This window comes from Astatotilapia calliptera, chromosome 23 (genome assembly GCF_964374335.1).
Source record: "Astatotilapia calliptera chromosome 23, fAstCal68.1, whole genome shotgun sequence".
In the NCBI taxonomy this organism is placed as follows: domain Eukaryota; kingdom Metazoa; phylum Chordata; class Actinopteri; order Cichliformes; family Cichlidae; genus Astatotilapia; species Astatotilapia calliptera.
The window spans coordinates 2,053,793-2,077,856 of NC_137443.1; the positions used below are offsets into that span (position 1 = coordinate 2,053,793).

General features: G+C 40.5%; 1 protein-coding gene across 2 annotated transcripts in view; it reads left to right on the forward strand.

Moving 5' to 3' along the window:
* Positions 1 to 24,064, forward strand: part of LOC145424181 (uncharacterized) — a 43,977-nt gene that overhangs the window by 7,199 nt on the left and 12,714 nt on the right. For both annotated transcript variants that reach the window (XM_080297216.1, XM_080297217.1), the window contains exon 3: positions 4,071 to 4,621. In XM_080297216.1, the coding sequence (XP_080153342.1) occupies positions 4,104 to 4,621 (518 nt within the window). In that variant the 5' untranslated portion in view covers positions 4,071 to 4,103. The remainder of the gene's footprint in view (positions 1 to 4,070; positions 4,622 to 24,064) is intronic.

A 24,064-nucleotide genomic window follows, 5' to 3' on the forward strand; every position in this document is an offset into this window, starting at 1 on the left:
CAATGTTTATTGTCATATATTTCTTGCCATCATCAATTTCTGTGTGAAATTATAGCTCTCACCCTTTGGGAGCTGCTATTTTGCACTCTAGTATAAAGTATATTTATCTTTTTAAGAAAACTTTTTTGATGTCTTGTAAGTGTTTTTAGATTTTATTTTATTATGACCGACCACAAAAACAGTGCCTTTCTGAGTGCAAGTTTTTGTGTTGTTGCATTTTCTTATTAATGTTGCTGTGAAACGTCATCGAGTATCATGCTCAGTTCTAATTGTCTCAGTGTGAGCATCTGCATAAATTATCTTGCTGTGTGGGCAATCCTGTTCAGCCAGTTTGAAAACATAATTTGCTAAATGGATTCTGTAACCAGCAGATCAATGACAGTTCTCCTGCCATATCTAAGGCCTCCCTACCAGGAACTACACAATGGGCAATAGTATGCATAAGCAACTTCATATATTTGTGTATATACATCATGTACTTTTGCTAAGATGGGATGACTTTGCACTAACTGCTTTCTTTCTGTTTTCTTTCTTTTTGTGTCAAAGGCTCAGTTTATATTTATTAAGCACTTTGTTCCCATCAGTTTCACCGTTTCAGAGCTCCAGCTTTGTTATTATACATCATTAACTCCACAAGGAGCAGAAAATTGAAGATGTTAGATGTTACAAGCACCGTGAGTCAGAAACTATAAAAAAATGCCTGACTGTGTGCTTTAAAAAGAAAAGCTGTTAATGTGTGCTAAAGGCATTGATTGATAATTGATAGGTCTTGCCAATCAATAAAGACCTCCAGGAATTTGATTTGATTCTGAAACAGCACTTCCTTTCTGTTGTGTGTGTTTTTACGGAGAGAGGAGGATGAGCGGCAGCATTGTGGTTTAAAGATGCTCTGGCACGTGACAGTTAGTGTAAGAACTGAACATTGTTACCGATTCTACGTAGTTATAACTGTAACGTGACATTCGACGTGACATGTCATCAACTCTTCTTTTGATTATGTTGCCAGATCAAAGCACTTTTGATCATCGGGAGTTGTTGCATTTTGCATTGCAATAAGTTGCACTAGGTTTCATCCTGTTCAACAAATAGTCTCGGTTCAGATCCACCGCTCTGTTGAAGCCCAAGTTTTCCACAGAAGAGCTCAAGTGCCTCTTCAGTTTGCTTGGCAATATTAACAAACTCCCTGCCACAGATTGCTTGGGCACCCCTGGTCTGGCTGAAGCCAGAACACACAGAGCAGACTGTTTAACCAAAATGTGGGTCACATCTGCTTTTTTCCTTGGTCCACATTTGACCTCAGCAGACAGTGTTGACTTGTGGTCTGCTGCCACACCAAAATGCAGTGCTGTGCAAAAGTCTTGACTCACCTGGAAAGTATCTGATGGCAGTGGGTTTTTTTTAGCATGACAGTGATCCCAAACAGACTGTCAATGCAGTAACAGCAAACCTGAATAGGAAAACACACAATGGAACACTATGAGACATGGATTGGCCTCCCCAGAGCACGTGGATCTCAACATTACTGAAGCAGTATGGGATCATTTTTAAAAGGTAGCCAATGTTCAAAGAGCTTTGAATGTCCTTCAGGAAGCCTGGAGAACTGTTGCTGAAGACAAGAAGGCTGCTTTCATAGAGTTCATGCAATGCTGAAGAAGAAAGGTGGTCATACCAAACACTGACTTTCAGGCTCCTTAGAATATTTTAAACTCTGTTTTTTATTTTCCTTATTTACTGTATTTCCATGTATGTTTGCACATTAATATAAATCGCTGCTCCTTGTCACAATTTTCCAAGCAAAATGTAAAGAAAAGAGAGGAGACTTAACACTTTTGCACAGTATAATATAAGCCATGTCAGGTGACATGAAATTGATGCTCCTCCCCCCCACACACACACACACACACACAATTTCTGTTATAATAATGGATTGCATTTATATAGCGCTTTTCGGGACCCCTCAAAGTGCTTTACAATTCCACTATTCATTCACTCTCACATTCACACACTGGTGGAGGCAGCTACCGTTATAGCCACAGCTGCCCTGGGGCAGACTGACAGAAGCGAGGCTGCCATATCGCACCATCGGCCCCTCTGGCCATCACCAGTAGGCGGCAGGTGAAGTGTCTTGCCCAAGGACACAACGACCGAGACTGTCCGAGCCGGGGCTCGAACCGGCAACCTTCCGATTACAAGACGAACACCCAACTCTTGAGCCACGATCGCCCAAATATTTAATGGTTTTACTCTGAAAAACATCCCTAAACAATTTTTTAGCATATAGAAGTTGCCTCTCTGTTAGAAAGTGCCCCCAAAATAAAGAAAATCTATCTATCTATCATTATAATATATAATGTTTGGGTAACACATGGTCCCAAAGACTCCACACCTGGATTCCCTTGGAGAAGAAAGATGTAAACCAAGTTTTTCTTTTAATGATTCATTCACTTTGGTTGATTAATTTAATATTTACCAATTTTGGGACAGCAAATAGAGTTGTAAACATCAGTACTTTATTTCCTTTTAAAGTTGATTAATATATAAGCTAAAAGTGGAATAATGACAAACAAGCTACAGCAGACGATATCTGACAAATTTCCTCCAAAGGGAAACATCTGGCCCTTACTAAAATTTCCCAAAGGGGACACAAAGGGGAGCAGTAAAGTGGGATTTAAAATAAAATAAAATTAGCTAAAAGACGGTAAGAGAGAGAGTATATTGTTAGACTTTGTAACAGTGCAGCTAAACAGCATTTGTACAAACACAAACAGCAGCTGACCCACTTCCATTATCTCTTGCTGAGTGGAGACAGTCATCCTTGCCTCAGGAAAAGATAAAAGTTCAATGCTTAATTTGTTGTATGTTTTGACACATTTCACTTCATGTAACTATATTTTCATTCAGTTTGTGACAACTTTTCATATGTGGAGGCGTTAGTGGGGACCTCTTAAGGAGGTGTAGATTCGTAGCGGAAGTCGTCATCAAATCAAGCTGGCCTAGCAATGTTCAGGTGTTGACCTCAGCCTAATGAATGAGTAAGAATACTGAGGCATAGTTCCTCTTCCCTCTTATCAGCTACACTATGCTCGTTTTACTGAGCAGCAGCTTCACCACACACAGTTATTTAGAAGCTTTCCTCTCAGAGGGGCTGTAAAACCAGCGATCGATCATTTGCCAAACTGAGATGGTGAGAGCTCCAGCGTGAGCTGCAGTAACGTAGAGGCTGCGTGATGTACAAGTGAGATGTGCAGCATGACAGGAGAGGACGGGTTGATAAAAATTCTCTCCCTCTCAGTTTTTTTCTTCTTAATTGCACAATTAAACACAGCTCTGGCAGCATTATATTACCATTTGTTTTGAAGTCTGTGTTATTACAGCTTATCTAATTGGTTCTGACACTTGGAGGATTGCTGATATTTTAAGTCAGCTAAGGACACTGAGAGCTATTGGGACACTGGCAAATTACCTCAGGAGTTTAGCTGAACAAATGCATAGTTATACAGTAGCCGGATGTCTTCAGGCTTTTTTACTTGTATTGCCACCCACCCAAACAGCGAGTGTCTGTGTTTCCAGTGGATAGAAGGTAGATGCACAAAGTCTGTTTCAAGAGCATAAACAAAGCCTCCCTTTGTGTCTTTGTTTTACAAAAAATGTTCATATTGTGTGATAGATTCAGCTTTAATAATACAGTTTTATTCAGAACACATTATACTGTGGATGAATATTGGAAATAGAAGACGTTAACAGTATGAGAATACTGAGTAGCCAAACGATAGACTACTGATACTGGAAAGAGCTCCCAAACCTCAGCTTACAGGTTTCCTATCTACATTCAAGTCGTGTCCTCATATATCACGAGAAGCCTAATAAGGATAGATATTCAAAAATGAAACTTTTTAATCACATTTGTATTTGCTGTCATCTGTAATTAGTGTTTCCACTGCCATTTCAGCTGAATATGAGATCCAGACAAAGTATCTGTTTGATGGTGTCTTTGATATCAGTGATGACTGTGTTCATTTTCTACGTCTCTAACATCTCCTTTCCTGCATTCCTTCTCCTCTCTGTTGCAGCACTATGCTGAGATCCAGAGGCGCTTCCCCACCATGCTGGAAATGGGCTCCTGTTCGGTTAGCTCTCAGTCTCTGACAGGGAACCACAATGCTAGAAGCCCAGGAGGGCCTGACTATCCAGTGGGTGGTTTGGCTGTGGGGGCAATGTGTGGTAGCAGCACCCCCCGGCACCACATCATCCGCCCATCCCCAGCGGACTGCGAGAGCTGGCAGAAGCATCGCGCAGGACTGGGTGGAGGGTCAAAGCTGTATCCTGAATCACACTCCCTCCTGGAGCCCGAAAGCCTCTCAACCAGCTATGACACCCTCCACCTCTCACACGTGTCTGGCCACGCTCCTCCTTTACACCCAAACCGCCTCGGTCTCACCCTTGATGTGGTTTCCACTTTTGATGTTGGAGTCGGGATGCTTGGGGTGGATGGAGATATGGCAGTCAGTCCTAATGTGATCAAGAGACGTCGGGGTGGACTGATTGAGCAGAGAGACATTGTTAAAGCCCACCAAGCTCATAAGATTCAGAGCACACCTCAGGCGCGACGCAAGGAGTGGGAGTAAGTATAAGGCTGATGATACACACTCTTAGATCCCTTTATCTTACCTGCTAAATTACCATGAAGTTGAACTTAAAATCCAAATTTTAAGGTTTATTTTCTCCCAATACTGTTCTTCAGCAATCCAGTGCTCTAAAATCCAGAACTCACATCTGTCTGCAGTGCCTATAAAAGACCACAACCCTTTTTAAAAACACCATTAAAAATAGTTACACACATGTTTTGATATGTTATAGTACCATTACTATGTTGTGGTGTTCCAGCTGGTTTACTTACCTTTGTTGGGACAAAATCCAATCTCCAGACGATTAGTGGCTAGGTTTCAAAAGTCAGAGAAGCTATAAAGCAGAAACAGATTTAGTGTACTGTAAACTGCAGTTTCTCTTCTTTGTTTTGTAGACTTGCCTCTGTGGCACACCAGGTGTCTATTTATCATTCTGTAAACAGACATGTCAGTCCTCCGGGGACCAAATTTTATTTTGACAGAGCGGACAAATCTGCTGCAATACTAGTAAAACCAATTCAGTGTTCAGCTTTGTCGGGGCCGCTATTTATTTTTGTTTGTCATTAGAAACAGTATTCAGCTCAGGTCAGGAGTGTGAAACCACATCTCCTATTTAAATGTATAAAACAAATATACAGTAAATGTTACAGAGCCAGTAGCCTGAGGATTACAGCTCACATCAGTCTCAGCAAAAGTATATTCACAACTAGTGACTCTGTCATGTTTTTCTCTAAAGGGAAGAACTTTTTTTTTCCCCATTCATAGCATCAAACACACACTTGCAAATCAGTCAAGAAATATTTTAGAAAAAAAATACTCTTGCACTTATACGAGCTTTTCATGTTTTTATACAGACAACAGTCACTTAGCTTAATATTAGGACTGGAAACCAATCTGCATAAAGCAACGAAATTCACTTAGTGCCACATTTACAGCTCGATTGTTCTCCATTGTGGTCACAGACATGGACAGCTGGAGATGGTCGAGTTCCTGTTGTACTTCTTTGAAGTCTGGGGCGGATCCACAGTCCGTGTAACGTAAATTCTCTTGTGGTTAAAGAAAAAAAAAACCCTAAACAGGCAGACATGCTGCATCCGCACAGATTGTCGAGCTGTCTGATGGTGAAATTGACATCACTTGGACCACTCAGCAGTTAACATTTTGCTAATCTAGTTAGCTTAGCAATTAGCTAAGCTAACTAGCTAATGGCAATGACTTCGTATAGAGCATAGCATAGCATAGCATCTTTATTTATAACGCACTTTACATCTAACAATGTTGACCAAAGTGCTACAAATATAAAACAGAGAGGAAACAGTTTAAATTGCATATAAAATATCTTAAAATTAAAAATAATATAATTAATAAGAAACATATTAAGAGACATCAACAAGTCCTGCTGTGCTAAAAGCCAAGGTAAATAAATATGTTTTAAGACGTGATTTAAAAACAGATAAGGAAGGTGCCTGTCTAACATGTAAAGGCAACTCATTCCACAATTTTGGTGCTGCCACAGCAAACACCCGATCCCCTCTGAGCTTACGATTAGTCCTGGGCACGCTCAGGAGGAGCTGAGGGACCATGAAGGTATGGGGCAGCATTGGACAAACATTTAAAAACAAATAAAAGCAGCTTAAAATGGATCCTAAAATGCACGGGCAGCCAATGAAGTGAATATAAAACTGGGGTGATATGTTCGTATCTACGAGTGCCAGTTAAAAGGCGTGCAGCAGCATTCTGGACTAACTGCAGTCGAAAAATAGAAGACCGACTCACCCCAAAATAAAGAGAATTACAGTAATCCAGCCGAACGGTTACAAAAGCGTGGATTACTGTTTCAAATTGCTGTCTCGTAAGAAAGTGCTTAATTTTGGCCAGCTGCCTCAGATGAAAGAAACTAGACCTTACAACCAACCCGATCTGGCTTTCAAGCTTAAGCTCAGGATCCATTTTAAAACCCAGATTAACAATCTCTGGTTTATAGAATGATTTCAGGGATTGCAAATCAACACACGGAACAGCAGTGGAGGCAGGTCTGAACACCATTACTTCAGTCTTAGAATCATTAAAACAAAGAAAGTTTAGCGCCAACCACGACTTGACGTCCTCCAGACATGTTTGTAAACGATTGACAGACGACCCATCTTTCTTTTTAAGAGGAACATAAATCTGGCAGTCATCTGCATAACAGTGAAAAGAGAGTCTGTGTTTTCTAAAAATTGAGCCCAATGGAAGTAAATAAAGTGAAAACAGGATAGGGCCCAGAATGGAACCCTGTGGTACTCCGTGAGACAGCGGAGCTCGGGAGGACTCACAGTTTCCTAAGCGAACTGAAAAGGTTCGGTTTGTTAAGTAAGACCTGAACCATTTCAGAGCCACACCTGTTATACCGACACACTGCTCCAAACGTGAGATTAAAATTTCATGGTCTACAGTGTCAAATGCAGCAGTTAAATCGAGTAAAATAAGAATGACACTTTCACCAGAATCACATGATAAAAATATATCATTAAAAATTCTTAAAAGTGCTGATTCAGTGCTATGCATTGCTTTAAAACCAGATTGAAAAATCTCCTGAACGTTTTGTGCATTCAAGTATGAGATCAATTGGTCATATACAATTTTTTCCAAGACTTTAGATAAAAAGGGCAGCTTAGATATTGGTCTAAAGTTCTCAACAGCGTTTGTATCTAGCCCAGGTTTCTTAAGAAGTGGTTGCACTATTGCATCTTTGAAATTCTTTGGAACCACACCTGAAGTAAGGCTGCTATTTAAAATGGTTAAAATGGTTGGACCTATGGTAGAAAAAACTTCTTTCAGAAAAAGGGGAGGGATAGGATCATAAGGTGAGCCTACAGGCTTTAAATGATCCACCACCTCCTGTAGCTGAGCAAGAGTAACCGACTCAAACTGCTGAAAGACAGCTGAGCAAATTGGAAGATCAGAGGGGTCAGATGTGGGCAAAATAATCTGCGCCCTAGCCGAGGCTACCTTGTTTATAAAGAAGTGCAGAAACCTTTCACACATTTCAAGTGAAGGCTCAAAACTAAGAGCAGAGGGAGAGCTTAAAATAGTCTCAATTGACTTAAACAATATATGTGGTTTCTGATAATTCACCATAATAATGTTTGCAAAGTGTTTCCGCTTTGCTTCTTTTATTGTAAGCTGATATAAGGCCCAGCACTCTCTTAAACTTTGTAAAGAGACCTGTAAGTTATCTTTTTTCCATCTCCGCTCAGCCCTACGACATTCACGCCTCGCAGCACGGGTTTCATCGTTCAACCAGGGTTCAAGCTTTGTCTTAGGATGCTTAATTTTTAGAGGGGCAACAATATCCAAGACAGTCTGACAAGTGGTATGAAACCAAAAACTGAGTTCCTCTACGTATTGGAGTGTCTCGGAATGGAGAACTGATTATAGTAGGTGGAGAACCGTGCTGCCGTGGAAGAATTTAACAAACGAGATGTCTTTGCAGGGACAAGCCCCCTGAATTCATTTCTAGATAAAGAGATGTCAAGCAAACACAACCCCAGCCCTGCCCACATATGTATGAGTATTTTGTTAAAAGTCACACTTTGGCCTTTTGTCCAAACATGAATGCTTTTTTTTTTTTTTTTTTTTGGCCACTGAAACTAGAAAGTCTCCTTGGCGGGTGAATAGTTTCCTTGTTTACATGGGTTCAGGGCCTTTTTTTTTTTACCCTAGATTGTGCTCCGTGTTCTTTTGTAGGCTTTTGATTGACCAACAGTTTCACACATTTAGGGTTGCTTTGGCATGTTCTTGACATTTTTTTTTCTTTTTCTTGGTGACAGAAATATTTTTGTATATAAAAATGCCCATGTGTGTGTAAACGTATCGTAAGAGTAGATTCAGCCTCATCTAACAAATCATTTTTATGTCACTTTTGCACATCTTGTGATTGTTTCCTGTTTGAGTTAAAGCGAGTCTTTCATATGCGAAGGTCTAGTAAATACTTTTCATTCAAACTATATTTTTAACACACTGAAAACATATTAAAAACACCATCTAATGCTTACTCAGTGAACAATCCTATAGACTATGTTGACTGTGTGATGTCTGCGAGTATGTGTGTACTCATTCACATGTTCGTACCACGTGCATGTGTGTGCATATATTTAATGGTTTCCTGCCCTGCAGCGCTGTGGAATTTGTAGCTGATTATATCAGTGATGCCCCCCTCGGTTTCTCTGCTGAAGCTGAGGCTTCACCTCTAGTGGTGTTGGCACCCTCTGTGCCTCCCCTCATATCCTCTTCACCGCAGGTACAGGATGCCACGTCTTAACCTGAGCTACTGTATATCTATAGTTAAAGAGATGAAGGACTGTGGAGAATGACAGCACATAGTGGGAGGACAGATGGAACAGAGATGACGTACACTGAATGCAGGATAAGTGTGAGTGGGAAAGAGACTAACGTGAATCAGTTAGAGGAGCAGTTTTCATTGAGAACTTTTCCTGCTTTAATTTGCATTTGATATTTAAATCCATGTGACAGTAGTGTGGAAGTGGGTGATAACCATTCAAACCAGGCCTGTGGAGATGCTCGGCCATGGACTAGATTACTATTCACCGCCCTGCCTAGTATAATTATTACAACACTACATGACTGATCTATAGTTGTGCTGCTGAGGGGACAATGACTAAAGTGAGTCAGGAATCATTACAACCATAAACATCCACCTCTCAGAGCCACTTAGCAGCAAACCCTCAGTTACCTGACACGGAGGATGGAAAATGAGATGATGCACCTGAGCCCACCTGCACACCTGCTTTTGTTTTTCAAAGCAAATTAGTCTGATTTCAGACCAAGCTGCAGCCACATCTCATGAACATCTCTTTAAGTCATTATAGTTAATGAGGCCATGTATTTGTTTTGTTTTACTTTCTACTTTTATTTCAAATTAGTTTATATGGAATCTTATTTCCCCACTGGAAAAAACATTTTTTGCTTTAATAACCATTAATACCTAGAAAATCTGAGACATCAATGTTTTTTAATGGCCTAAACAAGTAAACTATGTAATGTAGGATGGACACGCTGAAACATCTCTCTGGTGTCAACTTGAATCCATATGTTCAGTTAACATTTCAAAAAGGAAAAACCAAGGCCAATAAGTCTGCTGTGGACTTTCACAAATACATTCATTCTCACGATCTGTATCAGATTTGGCCCTTAACAATATACAGTATTGTAGTCTCATTGTGATTCATTTGATGGGCATGTTTATGCTCCACAGGGGGAAAGAAACTGTATAGTGTAGACCAGCAGTCACTGGACTGTTTCCTCTGAACACTTTGTTCTGTGAAAAATAATGAGCTACGGATTTTGTCTTTTGGCATTTTTATGTAATTCCTGTGGGAAACCAATGAAATATTAGCTTGTCACACACAGCTTAGTTGAAAGACAGGTTGAAACAACAAACACTTGATATCATGCTTTGTACAGGAAGCAATTAAGCATCCAAGACTAGTAACGTGTCTTTTAATCAGGAGTGGACTGTGTTTGTGTGTTTGTGTCTGTCTTTGCAGGTGCGTGTGTGTGTTGCATTTCAAACATAGCGGTTAAGATATTAACATCCGTTCGGAAGATCTTAATGAAATAGCAGTGTTTGGAGTCGGCATTAACTTGATGCTGATGACAGTGATCAGCTGGAATCAGTCTGGCTTTAGGAGGCTGGTCACCAACAGAGGAAAGCACCAAATATGTTTCTGGTCCTGCTTGACCTTTGTGTTGATTTGTGTCTGAGTACGTGTGAATGAAATGAGTAATGGGTGAAATTGTAAGATCAGTGACTCTATACAAAATATGCACGCCTTTCCATATTTGAACATGAGTGCAGTATTCAACTAGCATGCTTGGTTAGTGTGTAACCGGCTTCTGCTTCACCCACTGCAACAGGCCGGCCCAAACAGACTCATCGACTCTGTGTTGTGTTTTTACGAAGACAAGGAGTCTCTGATTGATTGTCGCCACTTTATTTCTCGAATGGAAACAACGGTGTTGTATCAGTGCAAAGGGCACGCCACACACCACTCCGCACAGCACACTACGGCAGAACATCCCATTAGCATTCTGCTTTAGCATACAGTTTAACACAATATTAAACAAATGCAAAGTACATAAAACTGGTGTTGGACATGTGTCCACTGAGCACTGATTACACTCGGTGCCCATCAGTTGATCAAACAAGTTTTATGTGTCTGTACTACTTAGCTACAGCAGACTGGCAGCGATTACTGCAGCAAACCTAACCGGCCACACCGAGAGGGGGCGCTGTTTCCCCATTACGCTGACATTTGTGGCAAGTGAAGTAATACCACAGAAACACTGTTACATTAGCAACTCACAAACAGTATAAAAGGTGGGCAGAGCTACTGTTAAGTTGATTTCTGAATTCAGCGTTTTCACCATCGCCATCTTAAGGCTTCAAAAAAACTGGAAGTGACAAGAGGAGCGGTTCAGCCTGTAAAACTGTTAAGTGGTGAATGACTTTTCAGTCTCAGTTCATTAGCCAATAAGTACAATAAACCTCTATTTTGAGCCATAGAACGACCAGGACTTATAAAATAGTGTTTACTATATGACCAGGAGTCTTTTTGCAATTACAGCTATCGCCATCTGGTGGCCTTCAGATATATTGCAGGTTTAAGGTGCTTCCACATTGGTGTCACTTTTCACATCTGTCCAAGTTTTATAGTGTCTGTTGAGGTTTTGCATACATGTTACCACATGGATGTTAAATTGGGCCTGTGACAGTCAGTGTAGGATCAAGTGGACAAGGCTCCATCCGCAAACGTAAGTCATCAGTCTGTGAACATCTGGTAACTGACTGGTTAGAAAAAAACTCCTTGTGACTGCTTTGGTCACAAGCAGCAAGCTGTAGTGAGAGTGTGACACAAACGGGAAATGGAAATCCATGAAAGGTAAAAGTTCTGCCTTTTCAAATATATTAGCTGTAGCTGAGTCCTAGCTAACAGTCCCCATTTCAGGTTCGCGTTACACTCTTTTAACTTTTTCTACTGCTCGACTACTAGTTTTTTATTTTTGTTTTTTTCCTACAGGCCTACCACAAAGGTCTGTGAACAGCTACATTTTTATTCCATGAGAATTGACTTCCAATCCTCAAGTGGCCATTAGAGGAGCAACACTTCTGGCGCTGCCATGTTGGCTTTGTTTTTCTCCTCCAGTGATTCCCGCTTAAGTCAGGTGGATATTATGATGTTTATTCCTGTGGCAGGTTTTAATTTTTGTCTATTTTTCACACATTTTACAAAAGCTCGAGTGCACTATTACAGTATTCAGTGTCATTGCACAGTTGGCCATGTTTTGACGATGGCATTTAGATGCCCTCTGCCGAGGTCCCAGGATATACTCGTGGCTTTTTAAAAAGGGCTTGTGATTATATTCCTTTCAACATTGGGCAATTCTTTCTAGAAGAAGAGACGTTTATAGGCCTAAAAACTGGGAGGATTACAGTATAAAGTTGGGAAGCACTTGTTTGAATATTCAGCGCCTCTATTCTTAAATATATACTTTCATGGATGTAAAATTGCACATTTGCTGTATTTGAATAAAAGTATAAAATTATACTATGAAATCCAGCAAGTGTGGAAAAAATGTTCTTTGTTGTTTTCCTGCACTGATCAAGACAAAAGCTCATTAGCAGACAGCAGCGGCATTAGGTGCTGCAGACAAAATCCTAATTTCCGGAGCAATCTTATCGAAGTGAAGAGAGAAACAGTAAAAGAAGAGCTGCTGGCTGAGTGGGAATGGTGGTTAATTTAAATGCTGCAAGCCACAGATTCAAGGCAGTTAGAGCTGTTAAACTAATGGCAGCATATGTTGAATCCATGACTCATTAAGCTGAACTTGGAAATGGAAGCTGAACAGACTTCTGAAAGAATGGCATGACGATCTACCGTAAGCACAAACTCAGTATACAAGTGACAACACTGAAATGGGGCTTTACGCCTTTAGTATATTCTTGAAAGTCTGGGTAATTATCTTTGAAATGTTTATTGTATGTGGATTCCAGGTGTAACCCTAATGGTGACTTTAAAAACTGGTTCTGGTATCACACCTGCATCTGGGTTTGCTCTGTTTCTTCTGCTCTGAACTCTTCTGTCTAAGGGTCCTTATACCCGCCTAAGTTCTGCCAGCCCATATTTATGGTAAATGGATGCAGGATTAATGAGAATTAAGTGACTGAGTGCAGTGAGGATACAAGAGGAGTGTTCAGTACACCAGTAAATACCAACACTTCATCGCGGTGCTGGAGACCCAAAAATGGGTTAATTGCGTGTTTATTTTCTCCCCTTCAGATGCAAAACTGAGCAATATAGAGTCAATATAAGTGATCAAGTTCTTGTGTCACTGTTTTCATAGAAACCACTGGTTAAAGAAGGCGTGTTGAGAAATTGCACTGTTTTATTTATTGACTTGGCACAGAGTTCATGTTGTGAATTGGAACAAGCCACAGGGTACTCATTAAAACATTTTCAAAATGGAACCTTTCCAAAAAAATCATTAGCAATAAAACTCACAAAAACATTGAGTCCTACCAGAGAGAGCAGAAGGTACAGCACACTCCTCTGGTTGCTCAGCTCGGTTTCACTTTTGCTTTTCAGAGAATATACTGCAACAGTTACTGAGCTGAATCAGTCATACCGCCCAAACTATTTACTGATCTGCCTTCACACACATATGAACCTGAGTGGCATCTTATTCTTAATCCATTAGGTTTAATTTTATATCAGCCCACCGTTTGTAGCTATAACAGAGTGTACTTAGGGGGATGTTTCACTGTCCTTCCACAAGTGAATTTGTGAGGTCAGACACTGATGTTGGATGAAAAGGCTGGCTCGCAGTCTCCACTTGAATTCATCCGGGTGGTGTTCTGAGTTTTTCTACACCACACTTGTCCAGTCAGTCATGTTGGAGCAAAAAGGGACCATCCTGAAACTGTTCCCACAAATTTGTGAGTATGAAATCATCCAAAATATGTTGGTCTGCTGAAGCATAAGAGTTCCTTTTAATGGACCTAAGAGGCCAAATGCAGTTCTTAAGAAACAGGCTCCCCACCCCCACCGAACTACGCTTGACACAATGCAGTCAGACAAGTAACGCTCTCCTGGCAACTGTCAAACTCAGACTCGTCCTTCAGATTTCCAGACGGAGAAGCGTGACTCGTCACTCCAGAGAACACATCGCGGCTCTAGAGTCCAGCATGGCTTCACCACTGCAATGCACTGAAGCTTTGCATTGCTCTTGGTGATGTAAGGCTTGGATGTAGCTGCGGAAACCCATTTCATTAAGCTCTGTATGGCCTGTTCTTGAGCTAATCTGAAGGCCACATGAAGTTTGGATGTCTATACGCCCCACCGAGCCTGCTCTGTGATATTACGTGGCCTACCACTTTGTGGCTGAGTCATTCCCAGTCGCTTCCACTTTATTATTATAATACCACTAACTGTTGACTGGAATATTTAGTAGCAATAAAACACTTGCAGACTTCTCACAAATGTTTTCATGACACGAGTTATTGTCTCTGTAATATGATTCTTTGTTTTTCTGCTGACCACACGCATTAAAAAATCAGCACCCCGAAGACTTATCGAGGGACGTCAATTCAAGAGTTCATGCAATACTTCACAGTGCTTCACATCCAGCCGTGGTCATAGCAGACGAGGACACGAGTGCATCAATGTCGCTTTGCATTTGTGTGTGAGCGCATGTGGTTTCCTGCACAGGCCTGTGTTTCTTGTACCTGTTGTTAGTATTCCTGGCAGAAATGTTTACAAGATTGGATAAATTGTGTGATATTTATTTCCCATGATTACACTCTGATTAGAGCGAGCATGTAATTCCATCCCCCACAGATGAAGGTGAAAAATTGCCTGTTTACAGAAGTGTCTGTCTGGTTCTTCACACACTGGGCACAACTTATTTATTCGTACAGCCACTTTAAGAAGAAAGAGCTTATTAGGTCTTATGGTTGAGTTTTTTAATTGTAGAGTGTAAGACCCATATTTTGTAAATTTTAGCCATGCTAGTTGGAATAACTCTTGGTGTAACAGTGTTGATTTGTTAGAAGTGAAATATCTCAGCCTATTGACATGGATATGCATAAGATTTTCTGCCATTCATCACTGCAAAGTCTGCCTGATTTCTTAGTGTGTTTGCCTCTTGCATTAACAGAAGGTTCACATGTCTGGGCTGGAGTTAAATGCCTCAGTAAATCTTTGATAGATTGCCATGAAATTTGGCTCAGACATTTATGTGATCCTCAGGATGAACTGTAATTGCTTTGGTGGATCTTTCATTTTCATCCAGTCATCATCAGGTAAAAAATTGTAATATAATAATTTGGTCTGTAACAAAGATCAACAAAACAAATGAAATCAGCAGCTCTAGTTGAAATTCCTTTTAATCTTAATGCACCACTGTGCAAGTATAACATGACTTTTACCAGCCATGTTAGAGTCAAGAATGAAGCTGTAAAAGTTATTAATAAATGATAAAAGTGATATTTCATTGAGTAATTATATTTAACAATTAAATTTGAATGAATGATATTTACTGATAATTAATTATGTCGTAATTTGATGAAATAATAAAAAGGAGGCTACACAGCAGTTTTTGTGAAAATGGTTCGATGTTTTTCCTTTTAGCTCGGTAAACCTGTACAGCAAGACTCAAAGCTCTGATTACCAGTTTTATCAGTGGTGAGAGAATTCAATGCGACCAAGGCAAGAGCAGTCAGTACGCTGACTCTAATTTTTTAATAATGGATTGCATTTATATAGTGCTTTTTGAGACCCTCAAAGTGCTTCACAATTCCACCATTCATTCATTCAGTCATTCATTCATTCATTCATTTGTCGTTGTCATCATCTATTGCACTTAAAGACACACCTGGTAGACCAAAGTGCTGTACAATATAAATATAGTAATACAATAGCAAAAACCAGACATAGCAATAAAATTAATTTAAAAAAACCGTCAGTCACCCACAGAGTTGTTGCATTCACACACTGGTGGAGGCAAACTACAGTTGTAGCCACAGCTGCCCTGTACTAAAAATAACCTATTAGTTGGCCAGTTAGTATTGTTGTCATTTAATTTTAAGAATTTAAAAAGACAAGTTTAGATTTTACCAAGAGAAAAGACACAAGGCAAAGGCTACATTGTGACAAAGTGGCACAGAAGGGAGGACCAATACACAAGAGAGGGAGAGATCATAAAACGCAGGTGATACAAATCGGGGCACAGCAGGTAATCGGAGCAGAGGGAAACACACAAGGGAGGAATCGTAGCTTCTAAAAAGACGAGATTAATAGATAAAAAGCAAAGTGCAGAAAAGGGCAAAAGGTGCAGAAAAAGGTTTGACAGTAATTAGACTCTTCATGACAGTAAATTCATCCATGAATTCAAAGTTGAATCATTAGATTTTCTCCTCATGTTTGCACACAAAGTAATACCACAGGAAGAGCACTCTGCACTGTGGTGCCCTCAGAGGCTCTCACACATCAGTGCATTTGCAGCCTGGGAGGAAATAAGTTGCTCTGCAGCTCATTTACACATTTTTATCCCACATTTGTCTCTCATAAGCACAGGAGACGTGTGAATACAACTCAAAACTGCACACAAAACCCAAAAATCTGAAAGTCATGAAGCGCTGCTTGTTTTGGTGATTCCACCGCCACGTTAAACACTTTCTGTTTAGCTTCCTGTTTTTGTCCTTAGAGTGACTGAAACTCTTCTTTGGCTCAATTTTAGGTCAGCGGTTGAGTTCTGTAAAGGTCATCACAGCTTCTTCCATCAGTGTTTTGCGAGTAAAGGTTCGACACTATATTAGGCCTGAACCTTTCTAATTGCACACAGCTGAGAGAGAATCGGTCTCTCCCTGTGTTGGACTCCTTTTCCTTCATAATTGTCTCCCTGTCAGTGTCAGGCAGACACCCAGTGCAGTTTAAATGTCAGAGCTGTTTGTCATAAGTGAATTATTAATGATGACATGCTGAAAAGCTATTTTCTTTACCACAAAACCATGCGCTGTCAAACCATATTCAGAAGGGAGAAGGCAGCGTTATTAAAATAGAACGTGATTCCTGGGAAATCCATACAAATGGCTTCTGTTTCACACGGTGCAGCAGTGTTTTCATTCAGGCTGGCTTGATGCTTTGCTTGAAACAACTGTCTGTGCTGCGTTTAGGACGGAGAGCTTCTCATTTAGTGAGAAAATGATGAACTGTTTCATTAATTCTCTCTCTCTCAGTTCGCTCTGTCTGTTTGGTTTGCAAAATACTGAAAGCTGACATTGATGATGACCATCAGAGAGATGGAAAGAGAACTTGAGTTTGAGCGATGTGTGACCTGTCAGCGGATGATGGTTTAGGAGTTTGACTAAATGTTGCTCTCGGGTGCAAAACAAGGAAACAGTGATGGGAAACCTTGTGAGTGAATCAAGGACAGGAAGGCACAAAAGTGGTTTGAACTCTTCTGATTAAATTTGATGCACTATTGTCTTGAAAGCTGTTCCCTGCTCAAAATGAGTGTCAGAGGGACGAGTACAGCTGAATGGTCTGCATATACACAATAACACTGTTACCTTACATAACAGAAATCTATTTCTCTGATTACTGTGGTAATCATTTTCTTCAGAAAAGGCAACCTTACAACATTCCTTTGCTTTTATAAGCCTGGATTCATTCTGGTGAAGAACGTTTTACCAACCACCCACCTATTCCCATTTTCAGTCTCTAATATCACTATAAAACATTTCAAAATAATCTACAAAAGCAAAAACACGCTTACACAACTGGTGTTTTGATGTCATAAATGCTCATAGTTACAGTTTAAACATAGTGACGTTTATCAGGTATGATGGTCCCACGATCAAAAGTTAAGAGACTAAAAGCAAACGTCTTTTAGACTCGCAGAAATGTCACACATAGTTGTGTATTTCACAAAACCTTGTCACTTCACCATTTTTGCAATTTAGCATATTTAATCAGATGATACCTCATTTACATCTTGAAAAATCCATCCATCTGCCTTATCTATCTTAAGCATTACCAAGCAGCCAGTGTGTCCTAAGTCTGCCCTGAGGCCTGCTGCTGGTGGGACATGCCCAAAACACCTCACCTGGGAGGTCCCCAGGAGGCATCCTGTATGGATGACTGAACCAGTTCAACTAGGTCCTTTTGATGTGAAGCAGCAGCATGCTCCTCCTGTATGACTGAGCTCCTCAAACTATTTCTAAGGCTCAGCCCAATTTTTGTCACTTAAATCAGTGAATAATGTGATTTCAGTATTGAACAAAATAATTTCTTTGACCCTCTGGGATTTTCCCTCACAAACATCTGTAGGGTTCCAACAGGTCATAAGAGAATGTCCAGACTGCTCTGAACTCATAGGAAGGCAATAATAACTCAAATAACCACACATTAGTCAAAGGCAAGCCTTTCTTAATGCACAACACGTCAGACCTTGTAGCAAATGAGCTGCAGCAGCAAAAGACACACCAGATGCCAGGAAACTGATGCTGCAGTTCACATGTGCTCACCAGAATTGGAACATGGACGACTGGAAAAATAATGCTTACAACATTAACCTGCAAAGTAAAACAAGAGAATACCAAAAGACAAAAACACAGACAAGTTTAATTTAGCTTAACTTTATTAAAGACACACACGGGTCCATAGAAAATACACACACACACACAGAATACATTACACCAGATATAATAACAGAGACAGAGGAACAGGCACCTTTAAGACAGGAGTCGAGGGAAACACTGAAAGAATTAAAAGCACAAGAGGAAATAATGAGCTCAAAACAGAAACCGAAGCTCAATAAAACCAGAACTCAGATACTCAAATAAGTTAAGAGCCAAAGCCCAATATCACCACAATGGTAATGAAATCAAAACAGGAATGGAAAACATCTTCAACACACAAAAAACAAACAAAAACAATCACAAACGAGCTCAACGCTGAAAGAAAAAGGGATTGTTCACCTTCAGTAAAGTTGATCGATAAATAGGGGGTTTCCTTAAGTGAAGTCCTCAGCAGGGTAAGTTTCATGGTAGCATCTGTTTAAACTTGCTTATGCTAAATACTGGGAGAAGTGATAGGATGGGCATCACCAATATCTATACAAATGGGTGACAGTCAGTACTGTAGATGACCTGACCTGCTGATAAAGCAAAATCCATGAATATGGACACCGTTGGTACCTGTACCAAATTTGTCCACAAGCCTCAAATACAGTCTCAATCCAAAGTTTAAGACCACTTGAAAAATGGCAAAAAAATCATATTTTGCATGTTTGGATCTTCACAAGGTTCCAAGTAGAGCTTCAACGTGCAACAAGAAGGAATGGGAGTGATACAAAGCAGTTTGTGAGCGTGCAAATGATTGAAAACAACGCTTAAACTGAAACAGGCTGTTTTACAGCTGATCAGAAGTTTACGACCACACCTCCAAAAATCCCAATAACCCCCCAAAACAAAAAACAAAGTTCCAAACATGAAATCAGTAATTACCGTTATTGTTGATCACTTCAACAATTTGTTGCAGTGTGCTTGATGCAAGAGCTTCCACGAGGTGAGTGGGAACATTTCTCCGAGTGGTGAAGACAGTCGCACGAAGGGCATCTACTGTCTGGAACTGTTTTTTGTAAACTTCCCTTGCCATCCATCCTCAAAGGTTCTCAGTTGGATTTAGATCAGGGGAACACACAGGATGGTCCGACAGAGTGATGTTATTATCCTGGAAGAAGTCCCTTGTCCTGCGGGCATCGTTACCCCACAGATGAGGGCCCTCAGTCAGGAGGGATGCTCTCTGCAACATCTGGACATAGCCAGCAGCCGTTTGACACCCCTGCACCTCCTGAAGCTCCATTGTTCCACTGAAGGAAAAAGCACTCCAGACCATTATGGCGCCCCCTCCACCTGTCATCCCAGTAACGTTGGAAACCATCAGGACCATCAACGTTACATTTTTTTCTCATCAGAGAATAAAACCTTCCACCTTTCAATGTCCCATGTTTGGCGCTCAAAGTCCAGACGCTCGGTTCTGTGGCATTCAGAGAGACGAGGCCTTTGAGGACGAGTTTTGTTTTTGAAGCCCTTCAGTCTCAGATGCCGTCTGATGGTTATGGGGCTGCAGTCGGCACCAGTAACGGCTTTAATTTGGGTCGAGGATCGTCCAGTGTCTCGACTGACAGCGTATTGGATCCACCAGCTCAGTGCTGGGGAAATTTTGGGGGATCTTCCGATTTACTTTTTTTGTTCCATAACCCTCAGGATCATTTAAGAAATTCCAAATGACCGTCTTACTGCGCCCGCCTCAGCAGAGACGGCGTGCTGCGAGAGACTGCTTATGCAGCCGACCACGTTCAAAAAGGAAAGGTGTTTTGCCATCAGCGCGTCAGACCACCTGACAGAAAATGACAATAAATCCACATTTTTGCACAGATTTCTGCACATTGCTTTTCAAGGCATGTGGTCCTAAACGTTTGATAGGCTATAAAACAGCCTGTTTCAGTATAGGATGTTCAAACAAATGCTTTGTCTCACTCCCATTTCTTCTTGCTTAATGTTGAAGCTCTACTTGGAACCTTGTCAAGATCCAACCAAAATATGATTTTTTTTTTTTTTTTTTGCCATTTTTAAGTGGTCTTGAACTTTTGATCGGGTCTATATTTAGCAAATATTTCAGTTTGGGTAAAAGTCAAAGAAGGGCATAAACAAAACAATATTCCTGTTTTGTGATTAAATACCAAAATGAAGGTGTTGCCACAGAAATCTGCCTGCACTCTGTGCTCCCATTTTTTTTCAGTGCTGCGGTTGCTGCAATAGATGTTTGATGCCCTGCTTTGCTGCAGCTAAACGTCCTGAGGGAACTTTGAAATATGGCCACCGGTACTCCTGTCCAATGCCACGTGACATCAGCATGCTTGCCCACGTGCTGTTGATTCAGATTCAGCACAGTGAACAACTTCATGATGGGGTCCAAATACAGATGGCTTGCCAGCACCTTCAAAATTCAACATTTATTATTTGTTTAATAATTAATGATCTACAGCGTGCAGATAACTAACTTACCAGAAGCAATATCTTAAATTGATGTTTAAGGCTTTTTGCTGCTGGAGTTTTACTGTCAGTTCACACTTTTACTGGTTAGTGCACTCTATCTGTCACGACTGCTTTTCCAGAAAATAAAACAGAAATCTGCCAGAGGAGCATGAAGCTAAACCCCGAGTTACTCAGAAGTGTCTGAGCATTGATTGAAGGAATGCATGATGTATTGATCCAGAATAAACTGCTATCAGCTTCTGTCAAAATAAAGTGCCTCCCATGAATTGTTAATATCTTTACATGAAATGATGTGAGATTATCATTTTAAGTGGATTTACTGTCTCTTCGTCTTGTTTAAAAACCTATTTCCAGAATGAATTTATTTTTCATAGCGGCTGGTGGGCTTGTATTACTGCTCTGTGATATTGAAACCCTTTAGTGCAGGAAGCAATGCAACCTGTCAACCAGTTCCATCAACCTATCAACGGGTATGAACTTGCACAGAGACAAATAAAACACGCTCATGTAATTAAGTTTGGTTGGAGTGAGCGTCCCTGTTGACTGTCAGGTTGCAAAAAAATCGTATTAAATAATTTATTCCAGACACAACTGCATGAACTCCACGTTTAGAAAACAGCAAAATATAGATTTTAACTTGTGTTTTCCAAAGTTTTTATTGTTGTAATAAGGTATAATGATGCTTCATGTTTCTCTATTTTATCTATGTCTACAATTAGATCCATAACTTTTTGGACAAAGGCAAATTTTTTTTTACGTTTTTGTCCCTCTACAGTAGATTTTGAATCAGTCAGTCAATGTGGAATTTAAGTGTAGACGTTTCTCTTTAATTTAAGGGGTTTAACACATTGTCAGAGGCTACCATAAAATTAAATATAAGGATTTTTTTAAATAGTTGGCAGCCAATGACTGTATGATGTCTAGAAGTTATGGACATCAAAGACTAAGTTTCTTTTTGTCCTCAGTGACTGAAACGCTGCTCTTCTGGGTTAAAATCAGACGACTGGCATGACAGTTGAAGAAAATCCCACTCATTTGCCTCGAGAAACTCCTGCAGTATCCTTTGGTTCATTATCTATTTGCAGAATGAAACGCTGTCTGATCAGTTTTGCAGCATTTGGCTGAATCATCAGTAAATACCAGTGGCCCCGTTCCACTGGCTGCCGTACATTTCCATGCCATAACATTACCTCCATCAAGGTCTCCATAGTTTCCTCTCCTTCTCATCATTCTGATACAAATTCATCTTTGTTTCATCTGCTTTTAGACGTTTTCTGTCAAAGTGGCACCTTGTCGTAAACCCTCTGTCTGTCCGTTCATGAAGGCGTCTCTCGAGGTTAGCGCTTGACAGCGGCACACTGACCTCCTCGAACATTTTCTTGACTTGATTGGATACTTTCAAGGGTTTTTTCTTGATTAACCCTTTAAAGCCCAGTGTATCGTATTTGATGTGTTTTTGTGACTTTGCTTTACCCTCAATGATATAAATTGCATGACACGTTTTTAATGACTAAAATGCAAAAATATTGCTTATGTAACAAATGTGATGCAAATTAAAATCCTATGCAGATTAAAATTTGATATATATTGTCTAAAGGTTCAACAAACACTCCAGTATCACAAAATTTAAGATTTCTTGCAGTTATTTTATGGTCCAGGTTTTAAAAGGTTAAGGAAAGAATTCTGTGATCATCCACTTTAGTTGTCTTATGTGCTCTTTCAGACCTTTTGACCGCTGCATTAACCCTTGTAAACTTTTTGCTGTGCCTCTGATGGATTTATTTTTCAGCCTAGTGTTGGTCTTCCTCACTTGCACTGAGATGCCTGGAATCAGCTCCAGCTCTTTTTGTCATTTGTCATGAAGTAACAAGGGAGCCTCGTCCGGCTATTAAATTGCTTGTCAGTCAATTGTCCAATTACTTCTGAGTCTTTGCAAATGGAGGACTAAAAATGTGTCGTCGCCATTGGAACGCCAGTGTGTTTGACACTGCAGCTGTCACACGTGTCTTTGAACATTAAAGTGACCCTGAGGGGGGATGAATGTGAGCCCTGTCACAGACCTCGAATTCACTCCCTGCTATTCATTCAACGCTTTAGATTTAAATATCAAAGATGATTGTGATGTGCTCTGAGTTCAGTGCTGTTAGCTTATTGGAGCAAATAACGCCTTTGTAGTGCTGTGGGATTTCTTTCAGCCGCTGGTGCTTTCAAACCAAATAGACTTAGTAGGAGCCTTGGCTGTAAATGGCTTTTTCGGCCCATGTTTTGAGATTACAATTCAGTGTCGGGCTGGCTAGTATGTGGTCAGCATCAATATTCACGCATTAGCTTTTGTTTGAGGCAAGTATACAGCAGAATCAGGCCAAACCTGTGTGTGTGTATATGAGAGATATTTATCACATCCAGTTCCTCACAAAACTAGAGAGTGCTCAGTTGTTGCAGCAGCATGACTTATGTTGCTCCAGGAGGGACTAGTTCTAACAAATGGGGTGAAGGATGCTGGGTAAGCAAACTGAATCATCATCAATATCCACCTGAGGTGCAAACTGTGATTTCAGCGTCATGACTGTGACCCCTACTGGAGCTCTAGAGAACTGGAGACTGTACAGTCAGACTCATGCATGCATTCATGAGACAAATGGATCGTGTGCTGCCTGTGAAGTGAACATTTGTCATTAAAGGGGTTTCTGAATCATTCTGAAGGCATTCACAAGAGAGGAGCGATAATTAAAATAGATTTTTCACATGTAGATAAAATGCAAACAAGAAGCTGAGAGATCACACATTTGGAGCTCTTGTCAGGTTTAATATGACACCTTGAAACCCCTCCGCATAGTTAACCACTGATGAAGACGAGCAGTGATGGAGTCTACAAACACACAGAACTGATGAATCATCGTTCCGTATTTTTCATCTCAAGCCAAAGTTTCAATTTATCCTGTGTGTTAAATTAGCGTCGTGCATCCCACCAGAGAGCCTTCATGATCCACGGTCTTTGTGATTCACTGCAGCCTCAGTCAAGCTTGTCTGCACAGTATGTTTTCCAGACCAGAGCAGCTGCCACTTAAGAAGGGATTAGGTAATGATGTGGGGATGTACTTTCATGTGGAGTAAAAAATCAAGACTACGAGATCTGCAGCTGCTCCCCCCAGTTTGTCTAATCAGAGTGATTCAAACACAGTTATCACATGGCCTAATTTTCACTGCAGCTTTTCCTTTCCTTTCCCTCCATCACTCATGCACATTGCATAAAAACCTATACTTAGGCCTCAGTGGTGCACCACCTTCCACCAGCCTACAGGCCATCTGCTGATAA